The sequence below is a fragment of the Rhinatrema bivittatum genome, chromosome 2, assembly GCF_901001135.1.
Source record: "Rhinatrema bivittatum chromosome 2, aRhiBiv1.1, whole genome shotgun sequence".
Taxonomy (NCBI): domain Eukaryota; kingdom Metazoa; phylum Chordata; class Amphibia; order Gymnophiona; family Rhinatrematidae; genus Rhinatrema; species Rhinatrema bivittatum.
Window position 1 is genome coordinate 71,209,858 of NC_042616.1, and position 18,966 is coordinate 71,228,823.

Sequence of the window (18,966 nt, forward strand, 5' to 3'; positions counted from 1 at the left end):
CATTACACAAGAAAGCATGCTTTTTCAGTGACAGGCCCGCTCCTCTGGAACTCTACACCCGACACACTCCGCCAAATACCCAATAGAAAGCAATTTAAAAAAGCACTCAAAACATATCTCTTTCAATTAGCTTACAATATCTCAGAAACTTGAAAAACTTTAACATTAAATTACATTTGGCTTTCTGGAGGTTTTCTTTAGTACTTTAAGGCACATGCTCTCTTTTTCCTGTTATGTAAGGTATAATAATTTTATTTTATTTGTTTTATATTAACAAAATTTTTTGTAATTTTCTCTTCCTTTTTATTTTGTTGATTTCATATTTATATTTTATAATTGTAAACCATTTCGACAAAGTCATTGTAAAGGCAGTATATAAACATTTTTCAATAAATAAAAATAGTGGCATTGAGAGCAAATGCCAAGACTCGGAGCAGTAGGGTTAGAGGCTCTTCCCAGCCCTGGCCACAAGAGGTCTTGCTGTATATGTTTCCCCCTTGGCCACCGATAAGCAGAGTCCTCAGGCGTATAGTTTCATCATGAAATGGTGATCTTGGTGGTTCCAGAGTGCCCTCAGTGGTCTCGGTTTGCAGACCTGATAAACCAGGCAATGGTCAATGTCTTCCCAGGTTGCTGCATCAGGGCCCAATTTTCTAGCATCAGGTAGATCGTTTGTCTTCTTGCCTAACTTTTCAGTGGAACTGCTTGCGATTAAAGGGATATTAGGGTGAGTTTATTGCAACTTTGCTTCAGATGAGGAAACACTCCATTTCTTTAGCTCTAGTGCTGGTGTAGAAGGTGATTGACACCAGGGATGTAGAGGCAGACGTTGCCCGCTTGAAGCCTCTATTCCTCTGAATTTTGCCTTTTTGAATAAAGATCTTCAAAAAGGGCTGGCCCTGAGTTTTTTCGGGTGCAAGTGGCGGCATTGGCCTGTTTTCAGGGGGTGAGTTCATAGCTCTTCCCTCGTGTATCACCCAGACATTGTGTAGTTTCTCAAAGGGGTGAAGCATTTGTGTCCACGAGTTAGGCAGGTGGTGCCTCAATGGAACTTTAATGTGGTCTTCTGAGCTTTGAGTAAAGTGCCCTTTAATCAATTGCGGAGAGTGCCATTAAAGGACATCACCGTGAAGTGGGTCTTTTTGGTAGTGATCTGTCCAGCACGGTGTGTCTCAGAGCCACAGGCGTAGTTTGTAGGGATCCTTTCCTTCGGTTCTCAGAGATTGGGTTATCCCTTTGCTCAGTATCCTCTTTTTGCCAAGCGTGGACTCTGTTTCTTTTTATCTTTTGAGTTAAGCTATAGAATTGCTTTAATTTGGTAATTTGGGATTGTCACCTTCACATGCCAGGGATTGTCATTTACTGGATGCGTGTAAGGTCCTCTTGAGCTGTTTGGAGGTATCAATGTTTTTTGTAGAATGGATCATCTGTGCTCTTTGCAGGTTGAAACAAGAGGGAGAAGGCATTGAAAGTGATCGTTTTCCTGATGGATAAAGGAAGCTTTTGCTTCTGCTTACAAAGGCAAAGGAATCACATTTTCTGAGGGACTTTGGACTCATTCCACTAGGGCTCAGGCTGTGTCCTGGGCTGAATGTCAGCTAGTATCGCTGCAGGAAATCTGCCGGGATGCGACATGATCTTTGTTAAACTCTTTTTCCAAGAATTATCAGCGTAATGTTCAGGCTCCAGATTGACAAGATTCTGTTGCGAGCAGTTCTTTCAGGGTTTTGCCCAGGTTAGGGGAACTTGGGTACGTCCTATTTATCAGTCGATTTGGGGGGCAATAAAGAAAGGAAAATTGGTTCTTACATGCTAACTTTAGTTCCTGGAGTCGCACGGATCAATCCAGTATCCTGCCCTGGATTTTGGAAGGCCACTCTTTTTTTGTGTGTAAATAAGTCAGAGCTTGCCTTGTTTACTATTCAGCTTTCCTTTTGTGACGATGTTCTTCTGTTGGGGTTTCCCCTGCTCATTTGGGGGTTGGAATGGTTGTCATTATCATTAGCTTGGGTACAGATCATACTGAGTGACTGCAGGTGACACACTGTCTAATATACTACTGGTACAGAAAAAGCTTTTCTTCTGTTTCCATCTGCTGGTAGGTGAAAAAAACCCCATGCATCTGGACTGCTCTGGGGGACTCAAGGAATGCAAATTAGCAGGCAAGAACCATATGCCTCTCAATACTTTCATGATCCCCAAGAACCACCCCACTCCAAAAAAAAAAAAAAAAAAAAAGACTGGCATGGGAGTGGGGGCTGCATTCATTGTAGACATATAATAAGATTACAAACGTGACTATTATCATGTTAGAAAATTGTCTTTTTGCTTTCTTGATGGTTTAGAAGCAATTATCTCAGGAGAAACATTTTATTTATTTAGTATCAGTTTTCATTTTCTTTTTGTTCCTTATATAGTTGTTCACTGCGGCTCCTGGTTGACCTGCTGACATCAATACCACATAAGCAGAATCTTTAATGTAAGCAGTAGGCATTCAGGAAAAGCTCTGTCTTAGTGCTGGTGATATCAACATGCCAAACGAGCCCTCGGTCAGCTGTAAAGGGTGACATGAACTATAAATGTGTATCAACCACATTCTGAATCTAGTCTCAGAGCTGCTGTTCTTGGGCCTCTTCCAGGTTTTGGCCAGTGAATTTGGTGAAGATGTGAGCATTCAGCAACTGCTGAGCTCTTCTGGCACATGGCGTGGGCGGGCTCAGCAAATTCTTGCATTACAAAGCAGGGTAAGTTACTGAGGAGCATAGCTCCATACCTCTGAGCAGTTTGGGTAAGCTTTCCAGCATTCACAGCTGAACTTGTATCCCAAAATGCAATGATTTGTTTGCTGTATCATTGTGTTCAAGCTAGTTATTATTTATTATATTGTGCATGCCTGTCATGTTTTTTCTACAAGATAGAAGTGATGTCCGTTTCAAACTCCATATTCTTCCTAACATTCGGAGCAGGGCTGCTGCAACCCACTGTGCAAGCCGTGCTCTTGCACAGGGCGGCGGCCTGAAGTGGGCGGCAGCCTGGGAGGCACCAGGGCCCAAAATGAAAAGAAAGCTGCGGGGCTGGCAGCCAAAATGAAAGAATGCCACTGACACTGGCCTGAAATGTTAAACGCCGGAGATGAGAAAGAGACCACCGCCCATCTGGCACAAACCCACCAGGTGGCCTGAAGACGCTAATGCCGCAAAGCTACCCAGTGGTTCTGTGGCTGCCTGGCAGTTCTCAACCTGCCACGCAGCCGAGATGACAAAGCCATGAAGTCGCCTGGCGATTGTCAACCTGCCGCACAGCCAAGAAGAGAGAGCCCTGGGGGCCACCCAGCAGTTGAAAAACTTCTGGGTGGCTGAGAAGAGAGTTGCAGCAGAGCTGCCCGGCGTTGTCAGTCTGCTGTGCGGCTGAGAAGAGAGAGCCCCCGGGCACCCAGCGATTTCCAGTCAGCAGCGCAGCCAGAAGAAAAGACCAGGAGGCAGTTCTCAGCCTCTCTCACACACACACACACACACACACGCTCGCACTTACACGTTCACATGCACATGTTCCTTCTTACTTGCACACTTACCCTCTGCCACACACATCCTCAAAAAAACATACACATACACATACTCCCTTACATGCACATACTCAAACCATTTCCCTCTCTCTCTCTCTCATACACAGACACATACATATATTCCCTCTCTCAGATACACGCACACACACACTTACGCTCAGGCACACACAAACACACTTCCTCTCATACACACATGCTATGATGTTCAGACACACACATACACACAAGTTTCAGACACACAGCGGCTCCCTCTCTTTTGGCAGCTCAGAGTCCTCCTCTTCTTCACTTCTGTGTATGTGTGTGGGAGAGGGAGAGTATATCTATGAGAGAGGGAAGAGAAAGTTTGTGTATCCCTCTCCCACTAATCCATGACAATCTCAGAGTGACTATTTGCTGTGTTATTTGCTGTTTTGAAATATTTTAAAGATGTTTGGGAAATTTAAAACAAATTGTATATTTTAATTATTGGATCTTCCATTCATCAGCTGTTTTGAAATATTCTTTTTCTTAATATGTTTTTACTATTATGAAATATATTTATTATATTTCTTGATTTTATTGTTTAATGGCTGAGGATTGATGATAGTTCTGTTTTTCCATTGTTGCACTGCATACAAAGTCTGACGTAGCGATTTCCAGTTCAGTTTTTGCTTGCATGTTTCTATTATATTTTATGGTTTCTATTTTTCTATATTTGGTGAGGGTCTGCCTGTGTTTTCTCCTCTGTCACACATGCAGGTCTTCTACTAAAGAGAAGGAATTTATAGCAGCTTGGTTTGTTCTGTTTTTCTAATAGAAGGTGTATTGGTCTTTTAGGGCCTGATGCAATATATGCAGTGTTGCTTTTTCAATCGTAAACTTGTTACTTTTTAAGTGCTGGAAGTTAGTGCTGTTTGGTGTGGGTAGGTTTGTTATATATTTTAATTGTAATTTACTCATGGCTTTCTGTGGGTGCCCACACCTAACATGCATTACAATAACCCTAATACCATAGTAGTACATATAAATATAAGCTACATGTTGTGATATGTTTATCTCAGAAGACTGTGCTTTGACTATTCCTTTTCTTATAAAATCTGTTATAAATGCATAATTCTTAACTGTGTGCATGGATGGGGGTGGGGGTGGGGGTGGTGCCACGGGAATAAGGTTTGCCTAGGGCACTTAATACTCTTGCATCAGCAATGGGTTCCAGGGGAGGGGGTGAAGACATGGAGGGTGGTGGATGACAGTTTTTAAAGTTTTTAGGTCACTGGAAGGAGCTGGGCTTTTTTGGTGGCCCGAGAAAGAGACGGACTAAAATGGGGGGAGCAGCACAATAATTGTTCACACAGGGCAGCAAAAAAGCTAGCACTTGCCTTGATTCTGAGCTTACTTTATGCTTTTGAAGCCAAAGTCAGCAGCAGCATCCTTGCCCTGGACTGGGAACATTACTGGAGCCAGGGCAGAGCAAGGGTCATGGTCACTCCCCCACAGTGATCTATACAGTGATCTATAGCAGTGATCTATACAGATTGATTCTTCATACATTCTATGAGCTTGATTTATTGAGATCTTTCTCCCATTTTGTGTTGATGGGGGAAAAAAGCAGTGAGGATGATATTCAAAGAGTTTATCTGGATAACTTCTTCAGTTACCTGGACAAAACCTAAGACTTGAATATTTCTGATTAAATTTTGTTCAGGTAACTCATTAGCAAGACAAAATTTAGATGGATAAATGACACTGTGCAAGCCGTGACAGTGACGTACTGAGGGTGTAGTTACATTTTAACCAATGAGGGCTGATATTCAACACGAACAGCTAATTTAGTTGGATAAATCTGATGTAAAAATACCTGTCTTAAAATTACTGGAATAAATTTATCTGGTTATCAAGGGAGATGATTTGGATGAATTCAACCAAAACATGGTGAATCTGGATGATGTACTAGGCAGATTGACAAACTGAAGAGTAGCAAATCACCTGAACCGGATGGCATACACCCCAGGGTTCTGAAAGAACTCAAAAATGAAATTTCAGATCTATTAGTAAAAATCTGTAATCTATCATTAAAATTGTCCATTGTACCTGAAACTGGAGGGTGGCCAAAGTAACCCCAATATTTAAAAGGGGCTCCAGAGGTGGTCTGGTAAACTATAGGCTGGTGGGCCTGACTTCAGTGCAGGGGAAAATAGTGGAAACTATTCTAAAGAACAAAATCACAGAACATACAGAAAGACATTGTTTAAAGGAACACAGCCATCATGGATTTACCCAAGGGAAGTCTTGCCTCGCAAATCTACATTTTTTTGTAGGGGTAAATAAACATGTGGGTAAAGGTGAACCGGTAGATGTAGTGTATTTGGATTTTCAGAAGATGTTTGACAAAGTCCCTCGTGAGAGGCTTCTAAGAAAATTAAAAAGTTATGGGATAGGAGACAATGTCCTATCATGGAGTGCACACTGGTTAAAAGACAGGAAATGGAGGGTAAGGTTAAATGGTCAATTTTCTTAATGGAAAAAGGTAAACAATGGAGTGCCTCAGAGTTCTGTACTTGGACTGATGCTTTTCAATATATTTATAAATTATCTGGAAAAACATGACAATCATAAATCAAACAACACAAAATTAAATCAGCCAGGATATATCTGCTTGAAAAAACTAGCCTTAAGTTGCTTCCTGAATACTTTAAAATCTTCATATGCTCTTACATTTGGGGGCAGTTGATTCCAGATAAGTGGGCTAATTTCAGAGAACGCTCGTGACGCAGAAGGTATTCTGAGATAATTTTGAATTTTAGTATGCAATGTCCTAGCTGGGATATAAGAAACAACCAAGTCCACCAATGACAAATTTGCTTCAAGCAATGACTTAAAAACTGTTAGCAGCTTAAATTAAAGCCTTTTTTTTGACGGGCAGCCAATGCAAAGCACGTAGCACTGGAGAGATGTGATCCAAATATTTAACTCCGGTGATGACCCTTGCTACCCCATTCAGTATAAACTGCAAAACACAAAGACAATTTTTGGGTAATCCTCTGAACAGGGCATTGCAGTAGTCTAGTAAGAAAGCACTAAAGCTTGGACCACCAAGTGAAAATCTGTGGGAGCTAATAAAGGTTTCAAGTGGTGGTTAGTTTGCAATTTTAAGAATGATGCCCTAGCTAATGTCTAAATATTAGACTTCAATAAGACGCTTGTCCGCACGTTTTTCACACAAGGATATGACACAGAATTTAATTAGAACAAATATAAATTTAATATTTCATATCCTTGGAAGCACAGATGCCAAACCTTCAAGATAGGCAGAGCATTACTGTGTCTTCCAGTCTCTTGTGAAAGCTGTTATTTTATAGTTTTCAAACCATACATTGAAAATGCTTGTGAGAGGATCCTTTACTCAATATGACAGTGTAATAAACTGACCTTCCCTAGCCTGAGAAACCTCCTCCCACCTTAAAAGTTCCTTTGTCTTAGCATTACTTTGATGTATTCTGTTTTCTTCTGATCTTCTGTGTTTTGTAAATAGATAGATCTGTGTTCTGTTGCTGGTTTCAGGCCTTTAATTAAAGCTGTGACCTCAGGGAATCTTCAGTTCACCTGGCTTCTGTCAGTCGAGATAGGAATCTGTGAGAACCAAGCTTGTATTATGGCTCAGCTATCTGCTATTGATAACCTTATGGCTTTTAATTATAGGCTTTACAGAGCCTACAAGTCTCCCAGATATCTTCCAAATTCTTGAGTCTGAGGTCAGTCAAAGGTTCACTGTATCCCAGCAGATTCAGTTTGAAGCAGACAGCTAAGGACTCTGGGACTAGCTGAATGAACCAAAGTCCTGAACCAAGATCTTCATTATATCACTAATGATTTAATATAAGGCTTCAGTGTCATCTTGACATCCAGATCTACTCCCATGTCTCAGATGTTATGGGAATAATAGTATCTTCAAACCTAATTTCCAAAGGTCCAGTCATAGGACTATGACTAACTTGAAGAATAAGTCTTTTTAGCATTCAGCAATAATTTGTGCTAGAATAACCAAGACTGAATTGCTGACATACACTCTTGAAACTTAAATATTGGTAAACTTATCTGCTGCTAATGGTAATTTTCTTAGCGCCTAGACCAGAGCTTTCCAAACTTTTCATGTTGGTGACACACTTTTTAGACAAACATAATTTCACGACACGGTAATTCAGTCTACTAGTAAACCAGAGGTTAAAGGTTAAAACGAACGAACATATTTCGTTCATATTTAAGGAAACATTTATGTATGTTTCCTTAAATATATACATAAATAAAATGTTTCACGACACAACCTATCTCATGAAAACCTTAAATTTATATTAAAATATATATTCCAAGATTCATGTTATTGTTATAATTTATGAGAAACAATAATAAAACAAATTGTCTGTCCCCCACACACTCATCTCTCTCCTCCCCCCAGCACATGGCTGGCCCCCACACACTCATATCTCTCCCCCTCAAGCACATGTCTGTCCCCCCAGCACGTTTGCCCCCCACTCACTCATCTCTCTCCCCCCAGCACATGTCTGGCCCCCACACTCATGTACCTCGTCTTTTTGATTGTTGCCAGTTAAGTGCTTCACTCCCTTCCATGATCACCAGATACTGCTGCTTGCAGTCAGTACTCCTCATGGCCAGGTCTCATCGGCAGCAGCAGCCAATGCAAGGATGGCTGGGCTCGTTCAACCCACCAAGCCCCCCAAAAAAACGCGATTGACAGCAAAAATCACCCAATAATAAGCAACCCATAAACTGAAAAAAAGTGAATCTCTAGAAAAAAAAAAGCCCAAACTCGCATCAGAGTTGACCGGGCTTGCGCGACACACCTGCACACTGCAGGCGACACACTAACGTGTCCCGACACACAGTTTGGAAAGCTCTGGCCTAGACAGATGAATCCAGAACCAGTGTGTTATGCACCTCTACCAGCAGATGGAGACAGAGCAAAGCTGACATCACAGTATATATACCCCTGCAGTGATATCAGCCTGCCAGTATTCTCCGTCTCCAGCAGATGGTGGATGTGCATCTTTCTACTGAGGATTGCTTTAAAGTTTAGGAGAAAAGAAGAAGGAGATTAATTTGCTTCGCTCTCTAGTGGTGATACCTTAATCTCCTTCCCTCAGTTGAGAATTCCTGAGGTAATTCCATAGTCCTTCAGATGAGTGCCTTGGTCCAGTAGCTGGCTTTTGAGCAGGCGTGGACTTAGATGTTAACAAAAAAACAAAACCCCAGCTCAAAGGCAAGCAGGTGCAGGAAGCCGAGTGCGGCAGTGAAGGTATTTACCCTCTCTCCCTGCAGTCAGAGACTGTGCTTTTATTCAGCCAGGATGGGCTGAGCTCAGGTAAAGTTTTTTTAAAATTGATTGACAAGAGAAGAGGAGTTGATTAGGGATTCCTTCCCTCCTCCCTTTCTGGTCTCCATGCTCAGCGAGTGATCTGATGGCCGTTCGTGCATTCGGTGGTGATTGGGGGGGGGGGGGGGGGTTGGCAGCCTGGTGGGTTGAGCAGTCCTTGCGGCTAGGCCTCACTCCGAGGCTCTGCTGGTTCGCCGCATGGTAGGGTGCAGAGTCACCTTTGCGCGCTTTTTGTACGCCGTATACTGCCCTCTTCAGCTCTGTCGGATTGTGACTTGTACGCCTGACTGTGCTACCTGTTGTGCATTGTGGTTGTGCACCTAGTTGAGCGCCTAGCAGGGCGCCTAGTTCGGCAGTTAGGAGCAAAGGAGTGCTTACCAGGGTGCCCAAATTGTGCATGCACGCATGCATCTTTTTTACTCTCATATGCACGAACATGCTTGTTTTTATGCGCATTCCCTAAGCGTCCTGTTGGAATTCAAGTTGGGTGCTTGTTTTGGCACAGTATTGTGAGCCTTATCAGATGGCACCTATAGTGAAGGAAACCTAAGTGCCTTTCCCTGTTTGTGGTGTTTCATATTAGGGCATCTCAGCCTGGCGTTCCTTCTAACTTGTGTCAGCGCTGTCTAGAGGCTCAGGAGGAATTACACCGCTCTGATTTTACTAAGGCCGGTTCTTCCCAGCCTGGTGCGGGAATGGAGAAAAACTTGCCAGAAGGGTTGCCTGATTTTGGGGCTCCCCTAACTGGTTCATCAGCAGGGGAAGGTAGTTCAGTGAGCTCAGAACACCTGCCCCCTTCAGCTTTTTCTTGGCTGGAAGTTTTTCAAGGACTGTAGGCTTTTCTTCAGGTGCAGTCCTCGGCCCCGGCCAACCTTATCCAGTCACAGACAGTGAAGTCCTGCGAGCCTGGTGCTGCAGGTAAGTGTTGGAGTACACCTGAAGCCAGTTTTCTCAATAGGGATCCAGTGGCATGGCTGATGAGGCCGATCCTTATTCCCTGGATGATAGGGAGATTCCTCCGGGATTGGAACCTTATAAAACTATGTTGCAATTCTTTCATAGAGATGAGTTACCAGATCTCATTTCCCAGATATTGAAGATGCTGTAAGTACCTGGGGCTGAATCCATGTCTGAGCCATAGAAAAATCCCAGTCTGGTTTCATTTCGTAAAGCCTCTTGTTTCTTTCCTATTATGGAGACTATTCAAGAATTAATTGATCTTGAAAGGGGTGCCCCGGAATCAAATTTTAAAAGGGGATGAGTCATGGCTGGATTGTACCCTCTGGATCCGGTTGTAAGAGGGCAATTGCGTTTTCTGTAGGTGGATGCGCTTGTCTGTGTCTTTATCATGTGAACTATTATTCCTATTGCAAGGGGAGCGGCTTTGAAGGATGCTCAAGATAAAAGAATTGAGGCTATCCTTAAGCAAGCCTTTGAGGTAATGGCAGTGACCTTGCAGATAGCTTCTTGTTGTTCTCTAAGAACATAAGAAAATGCCATACTGGGTCAGACCAAGGGTCCATCAAGCCCAGCATCCTGTTTCCAACAGTGGCCAATCCAGGCCATAAGAACCTGGCAAGTACCCAAAAACTAAGTCTATTCCATGTTACCATTGCTAATGGCAGTGGCTATTCTCTAAGTGAACTTAATAGCAGGTAATGGACTTCTCCTCCAAGAACTTATCCAATCCTTTTTTAAACACAGCTATACTAACTGCACTAACCACATCCTCTGGCAACAAATTCCAGAGTTTAATTGTGCGCTGAGTAAAAAAGAACTTTCTCCGATTAGTTTTAAATGTGCCCCATGCTAACTTCAGGCATCATCTATTGAGGTGCGAGGGTGTATGTATGACACTTTACTCCTTTTAGCTTAGTCACATGACCTCACTGGTGGAGATCACGGTAAGGGATCCAGGGGTAAACTTGCATAAGTAATGCACACACTTTTTAAGTGTGATACCATTTTATGAGAAGGTGGTTTCAGAGGTCTGATGGAGGCATCTTTACCTGACTAGGATGACTCAAAAGATTGGTTTTGGCATTTAGTGGCTGAATTAAAGACACTGTTGTAGAAAACCTTTTCAGCCGTGAAATGTTTAGTATTACAATATACGAGTGAACATTCATCTCTGTTCTATTTTGATCCTTGTGAATAATTGGGATTGAATTGAACTTCCTTTTTTTGGAATGTTTTTTATACTGAACCAGGTGGCAACATAAAGATCACTTTTTCTATCTTCTGAATCTTTCCTTTGTCTCCAGTTAGCAGAAGTTCTCTAGCATTCTTTGCATAGGCCAAACTGCAAGTGTTCTGCTGAATTATCCAGGTAACTTTAGAATAGGGTTTTTTTTTTTTCGACCAGTCTAACTTGGCTAACTTTTGTCTAGGTAGTGCTGAATATCAGTGCTGCCTGGACAAAGTGAAAGCCTGCCTGGGGAATGCCCCACCAATTTGCCTTTTTTGTACCTGGGTAAATTTTGTGCAGATAATGATTTCCCTGGACAAAATTCCACTGGAGAGCTGGGAATATTGTCAAATCTTTGGGCTTTGTCTGGGTAAATCTAAATGTTCCCTGGACAGACCATTTGATTATCAATCTCAAATGCATATGTGAAGTTTTTGCATCTCTCTTGTTTCCAACCTCTGGCACAGCTAGTCCAAGGCACCACACATTAGCACGTTTGTGCTTATTAGAATAGAAACTTTTGTAGTTAGCCAGACAAAACCTGAGATTTGAATATTTTGCCCCACTAACTAGCTAAATTTTGTCTAGCAAATTCTTACCCAAACACAATTTAGCTGGCTAAAAAGTGGTGGCAATGAAGGTGTTCTCTAGGACAAGCAGCATAGTAGTTCTCACATGTGGGTGACAACATCAGATGGAGCCCAGCACGGAAAACTTTCTAGAAACTTTGACTGACATACTGAGCTTGCCCAGCATGCCACTATCCATGCATCCATGAGGGGTCTGTCTTCAGTCTCTTCTTTTCTGCGGAGCTACCGTCTCGCGGTTCTGGAGCTTGTGCTCTTTTTTGCAGGAAACACTCCAAGTATGTTCTTTTTTTCACTTTTCTTCCTCCCTCCATCTCTCCCCGGTTCCCTGTTGACTTGTCATCAGTTGGTGAGTTTTTTTTCTTTTTTCCTCTTCCTGGGTGTCCACCAGTTGTCGTATCCTTGCGGTCTTCTGCGTGCCTCATGGCGGCCTCGGGCTTCCATCGGTGCCCCCAGTGCCCAAGGACTGTGTCCTTAATGGATCCACATGAAATGTGCATCCTGTGTCGGGGGCATTGCATGAAGACCGGGGCTGCAAATTGTGTGTTCAGATGACCCCAAAGGGCCGCCGTGCCCGGCTGGACAAGATGGAGAAGATTTTTGGATCGGGGAAGTCTGATCCTTCCACTCTGACATTGATGCCATCAACACCCAAGGACCAGGGGGAATCACTCATCTTCATCCCTTCAGGTGAGGAGGGCACCGGAGATCAGCCTGTGTTGGTTTCTTCTAAGTCCCATCATCCTCATCCTCGGCGTCAGGAAAACATGGAAGACCTCAGAAGCACCGCCATCATTCTCCATCCTCACGCATTGCGGGGCTCGGGTTGGCCTCTGCGCTTGCCGCCTTGCCACTGAAGTGGCCATGGCGAGATGAGGCCTTGCCCCTTCATGTCTGGTGGCCCGAGGCTGTCCACACCGATTCCAGTGTTGGGCGCAGATCCTCCTTGGCATCCCGAGGAGAAGCTGGCCTCACTCCTCCCCTCTCAGCCTGCCCTTTCATCGGGGGCTTTTGAGGCAGAGCTTGAACGTTGGGTATGCCTGGCGGTGGAATGTTCTTTTTGTGTCAGGGAGCCTGTGCTCCTGCCACTGGTGCCAGTGCCTCCCTCTGTTACGGTGCCTTCACTGATGCTGGTACCCTCACCGATGCTGGGGCCAACACTGATGCTGGTGCCTGCACCAAGGCTGGCATTGGTGGTGCCTGGATTGGAACCATTAATAGATTGGCTTGATGCTCTCCTCATTTTCCCTCAGACCCAGCTAGTCCCGGCACCCCGTGATCCCTCATTTGACCCATCAGGTACCGAAGCATAGGGCGTTCGAGCCAATCCCCGTCAGGGACTCCTCCAGGGACAAAGGCCCATTGGTGCCCCCTGCACCATCGGGGGGCCCACACTGCCTGGGCTGGTGCCTGGACCCTCGGGCCCCCCATTGCCCACAGGTCCCTTGGTGCCTCAGCCCCGGGATGTGCCTAGTGCTCCTGGCCTTCCTCCCGGGGTGGTCTTGATAAGCCTGAGAGCCCTTAATATCCTTAGGGAGACCAATACCTCAGGGGTCCCTGCGATCCCAGTGGCGCCAGGCCAGCCAAGGCCTTCAAGTTTGTATCCAAGTCTCTCCCTCTCTCAGGACCTCCCTGTATTGGTGGAGAACATCTTCTAATCTGGAGCAGTGCATTCCCTTTCAGGCTCCTCCCATCCAGATTGTACTTACCATGGATGTATCCCACCAGTGGTTGGGGGGGCCCATGTGGATGGCCTCCACACCCCCAGGGCCTCTGGACCACTCAAGAAGCTTTGTGTCAGATCAACGTCTTGGAGCTGCGGGCGATCCAGTATGCTCTATCAGCCTTCCAGGATCAGCTAGCCAACAGGGTGGTCCTCATCCTGATTGACAATCAAGTATCTATGTGGTATATCAGTAAGCAGGCGGGGCACCAGATCCATCCTTCCTCTGTCAGGATGTGGTGCAGATCTGGGCCTGGGCGCTAGCTCAGGGAATGCTCCGGGCCATGTACTTGGCTGATGCGGAGAACCCCCTGGCGGACAGGCTGACCCGAACTTTCAGACCCCACAAGTGGTCCCTGAAGCAGGAGGTGGCGGATCAGATCTTTCTTCTCTGGGGGACCCCGGACGTGGATCTATTTACCTCCCCCTGCAACAGGAAACTTCCCCGGTACTACTCCCTGACCAGGTTGGATGGCCAGCCAGCCATGGACACCTTTGCCCTTCACTGGTGGCAGGCCTCTTGTAGGTGTATCCTCCACTTCCATTGGTATCGGAGACCCTCTTGAAGCTTCGCCAGGACAGAGGGGCTATGATCCTCATAGCCCCCCACTTACTGAGACAGGTTTGATCCCGCTCCTGCAGGATCTCACTCTCAGCAGGACCTGGTCCATCTAGGAACTGCCCCAGACCTCCTCACGCAGAATCAGGGCAGACTGTGCCACCCCAACCTCCAGGCCTTGTCACTTATGGCCTGGATGTTGAGCGTTTGATCTTGCAGTCTCTTGACCTCTCAGAGGAGATGTCCCAGGTCTTGGTGGCTTTGAGAAAGCAGGAAGTCTTATGCTGTGGTGGAGAAGGTTTAACATCTGGTAAGAGCAGAAGGGTCTTGACCCCCTTCTCCTGTCCAGTCCGGCAACTCCTGAATTACCTACTACATCTCTTGGAGGCTGGGCTTAAAACCAACTGTGGGTACATCTGAGTGCCATAGGCGCTTACCACCAGGAGGTGGACGGTTTGCCCATCTCTGTGCAGCCCGTGGTACGGCAATTCATGCATGGGTTGCTTCAGCTGCGGCTTCCCCTGAGGCCCCGTGCAGTTTCTTGGGACCTTAACGTGGTGTTGGCCCAGCTGATAAAGCCACCGTTTGAACCACTGCGCTCCTCTCCCCTCAAGTATTTGATCAGGAAGGTCATAATTTTGGTAGCGATCACGTCAGCATACAGGGTCAGTGAACAAACATGCCTTTGTGACCTATCCGCCCTACACAAGATTCTCCATGACTGGATGGTTTTATGCACACACCCTAAGTTCCTGCCGAAGGTGGTGACAGATTTCCAACTTATCCAATCCATCGTCCTGCCTACTTTATTCCCTAGGCCTCATTCCAGCCAAGGGGAGAGGGCGCTGCATACACGCGATTGTAAGAGGGCCTTGGCCTTCTACCTAGACTGGACAGCAGGCCACAGACAGTCCACCCAGCTTTGTGTCCCTTTTACTCTAATAAGCTGGGTGTGGTTGTAGCTAAGCAGACTATCTCCACCTGGCTAGCGGACTACATTTCCTTCTGCTGTGTCCAGGCAGGACTGCAACTGGGGGGGGAGGGGGGCATGTCACAGCTCATTCTGTCAGAACCATGGCGAGTTCTGAGGCTCACCTGTGTGCATTTTCAATGGGGGACATCTGCAAAGCTGTGACATGGAGTTCTCGCCACACCTTCGCAGCTCATTATTGTCTGGACAGGGACAGCCGCCAGTATAGCAGATTCGGTCAGGAACCTCAGCTGTGAACCCATCTCTTCCAACCTAAGGCCGTTTGAATTCAGACTGTCCCCCCTGTTACCAACAGGATCTCTGTTGTTGTGCCCGTTGGCACCTGTTTGGTGTCTGTTGGTCCCATTATTTTTTGGGGCCAGCCTCTAGCTAGGATTTCACCCACATGCGAGGCCTACCATCCTGCTTGTCCTAGGAGAAAGCGAAGTTGCTTACCTGGAACTGATGTTTTCCTGGGACAGATGGATGTTAGTCCTCAGGAAACCCACCTGTCACCCCACGGAGTTGGGTTCCTGTAGTTTATTTTATTTTTTCGTAATCTACTTACGAGACTGAAGAGATACCCTGCGTAGACGCATGGATAATGGCATGCTGGGCTCCATCTGATGATGTCACCCACTTGTGAGGACTAACATTGCTGTCCTGGGAGAACACCTGTTACAGGTAAGCAACTTCGCTTTCTGAAGGTGTGATCCAATTTTATTCAATGAACACTCTCTTATTCAGCACTAGAAAGATAAAGTAACAATCATATCTACTTTAATGGAGATGTCGGTGAACCCTTTGTGCTGCCAGCTCTGTATGCTGATGTGTGAGCAGAAAGGCTCTAATGGTAAAAGGAGAGATGATTTAGGAGAGGGTTATCCAGAAAGAAGGAGATTGCAGGCCATGTAGCATGCACTATGGAGGGATAAAATAAACTGGGTTTTGTGTTTCTCTCCTGAGAAAATTATTTTTACCAAGCAGAGTGTCACTAACAAATTACTTGCACTACAGTTTTGGAGCATTCCTAGGTGCACAGGCAGTACTTAGTGTAAGGCCTGCAGGTCAGTCCTGGGGAGAAGTGTAAAGCTTTGCTGTGCCCCCAAATGTTATCCCATAGTGCATGGGCGCACAACGCTTCTGTGTCCTGCAGGATCAATCCCAGCTTTGATTGGAATGGGCTATGTTGAGAAGAAGGGTGCTTCTTGAATCATGTTGAGTCTTACAAATTGCAAATAAGTAAAAATGCTGTCCAGTGCTGTGTCTCACATTCTTTTATTACAGACCCATTTCACTTTTTTTTTTTTTTCACAGATTCGTGAGTTGGAGAATCAGTTAGCCCAGGCTAAAAATCCCTCTGTGCAGCTCAGTCTTGAAGAGGAGGCGTTTGGTCTCACAGCAGCACGGAGGCACCCAGCTCAAGAGAAAAACATGTTCCGGATTCGTAGCTTGGAGAAAGAAAGAAAAGAAGCTTTGGAGGTCAGCTGGTATGAAAAGGACTGGGCTGTATGCACAGAGTTCTGATCTGGAGTGTTAATAAGCTGTCCGTGTTGCTGTAGAATCTGTGGATACTTTTTAACTTGATGGTCTTTGCAACAGTTTTCAAAGGAAAAATCTGTGCATGCTTTTTTGCCACAGGGGATAAGTATCCACAGAGATTTGCACATGCTTTTTGTGCAGGTACGTTTTCCAGCCAACATTATGCCTGTAGTTCTCTCTCCTGACTTAACCCCACCCTGGGAATGCTTACACTACAATGCAGGTAAAAGTACGCGCCTAGTGGAACACCGTGAGTAATTGTTATACCCACATACAGGATGGGCAGTATTTAGACCGGCTGGTTGACACGAGGAAAAGACTTTGACCCATGGAAATTCCTTTGAAAATTGCCCTTTAAAGGACTAACAAGAAAGATAGCATACATGAGCTTTCCAGACCACAAACATGGAGAAAGTCCATTGTGTTTTGAAAGGAGCTGACAATGTTGTTACAAGGAGTTTTAAAATGTCTTCGGTGAGTCCAAAAATATTTTCTGTAGGTGTGGTAACCTCAGAGACGATGGATTGGCACCAGTTACCTGATTTGTGGATTTTAGGCAGCAGGTAAGAGTTCCTGGGTTAGGGCTGGCTCAGTGGTATTGTTGAAGATGAAGGTTTGGTTCTGGAGCCTGGGTTCCATTTCTCAGATTGGACAGTACTGGGGATGTTGCGGGGGAGGTGTGAGTCTCAGAAATCACAAAATGGTGATAACTAATGGTAAGGCCTATGGTGCAGGGATACCAGCTTGTGGTGGGAGGATCATGATCTGTGGCCCCTGGTCAATGACAGTTGCTGCAGTGACTGGGCCAAATGGGAGGGGGTTTATAAAATGGGAGATAACCCTAAGGTGGTTGTAAATGAAGGTTTGTGTTGCTATAGCTCAGTGGAGACTGGATCCAATAGAGCTGAAAGCACAAATCAGCAGAAGAAGCCTGCTGGGCCAAAAAAATGTTCCTTGGGATGGGCACTGTAGAATTGCTTTGTTTTATTTGTAGATGTGCCTAGTGGCAGCCTGGGTAACAAGTCCTAGGTCCATTCTGTCCTCTGCAATCATCTGTTTGCTGTATGCAGTATTAAGCAGTTGTCTGTCTGGTTCCTTTGGTGTTGTCTTCTGTTTTTATGATATCTAGAGCACCATTCTTGTCAGCAGTTTTTTTGTAGAGATCTCTTTAATTTTTTTGTGCCACATCTGAAGAATGGACATTTGTGGTCTTCCTAAGCTCATGGACTACAACATGTTTTATTGTTGATCTTTTAAAAAGTACCACAGCTTACTATTTCTCCAAGGACAAGCAGGATGGTAGTCCTCGCACATGAGTGATAGCATCAGATGGAGCCTAGATGTGGAAAAACTTATGTCAAAGTATCTAGAACTTTGACTAGGCACTTTGAGAATGCCCAGCATGCCCTATACCACACGTCCATGCAGAGTCCCTCTCCAGTCTCTCTTTTTCCACGGAGCTGTAAGCATTGCGGTGTGAGTGAGTTCACTTGGCTGTTTTTTGGCCTTGTGGAGAACTTAGTTTTTTATCGTGTTTTTCTCAGGTTTTTTCTTGTGGTTACATCACCGGTCCCTCTCGGTGCCCTCCCCTAGTCAGGGTTTTCGGTGATTCGGGTAAGTTTCCTTTCGCAGTCGACTCCCCCGAGACAGCAGTGCATCAGTGCCCACTGGTTATTGATGCCCCACCACCATTGTCTTCTTTTAGTGCCCTTTTGTTTCATCAGTCATGGCCATGTCAGGTTTTCGACGATACCCACGGTGCCAGAGGACCATGTCCATTACGAAGCCACATGAGACATGTGTCCTCTGCCTGGGGACATCGCATGAAATCCGGGCTTGCCGCTTATGCATCTAGATGACCCCGAAGGGACGTTGACTTTGAATCAACAAAATGGAGAGCTCTTTGGGTCAAAATAGTCCGAACCATTGTCATTGGCGGCATTGGCATCGAAGGACCAAGGAGCTGAACTGATGGACATCGAGCCATCGACATTGGCGGGGACCGTCTGTTCCATTGATGTCGCCAGTGGACAGGGGTGCTGGAGACCAACCAATGTCTATTTCCTCCAGGCCGAGGACATCGAGTTCCTCATCATCTGCCTCTGCACTAGGGAAAGACTAGGCCGAGCATCAAAGGGAAGACGAAGAAGCATTGGCACTGTTCCCCGTCAATGCACCGGCTTTTTCTGTGATGCCCCCGAAGCGACCCTGTGCCGAGGAGTGCCAATCTTCCATCAGTGCCAGGGGTCCGTGATGGTCTCCACGGTCCTGATGCCAGTCACCGATCCACCTCGAGGGTCCGAAGAAGATCTGGCTACCCCTCCTTCCTCCCAGTCAGTGTTGGTATTGGTAATGTTTGAGGAGGAGCTGGAGCATTGAGCCCAGCTAGCAGTAGACTGGACACTGCAGGTTTTTGGTCCTGTGGCACTGACAGCACTGGACCTGGTTCCTCCTGTCCTCATACCGC

At 45.6% G+C, this 18,966-nt stretch overlaps 1 protein-coding gene across 6 annotated transcripts in view; it reads left to right on the forward strand.

Moving 5' to 3' along the window:
* CCDC13 (coiled-coil domain containing 13) overlaps positions 1-18,966 on the forward strand; it is a 110,650-nt gene that overhangs the window by 30,260 nt on the left and 61,424 nt on the right. For all 6 annotated transcript variants that reach the window (XR_003854449.1, XR_003854450.1, XR_003854451.1 and 3 more), the window contains exons 7-8: positions 2,640-2,744; positions 16,275-16,439. Coding sequence is in view for 3 of the 6 variants with exons in the window: in XM_029588327.1 (XP_029444187.1) it covers positions 2,640-2,744; positions 16,275-16,439 (270 nt within the window). In the remaining 3 variants the exon portion in view is untranslated. The remainder of the gene's footprint in view (positions 1-2,639; positions 2,745-16,274; positions 16,440-18,966) is intronic.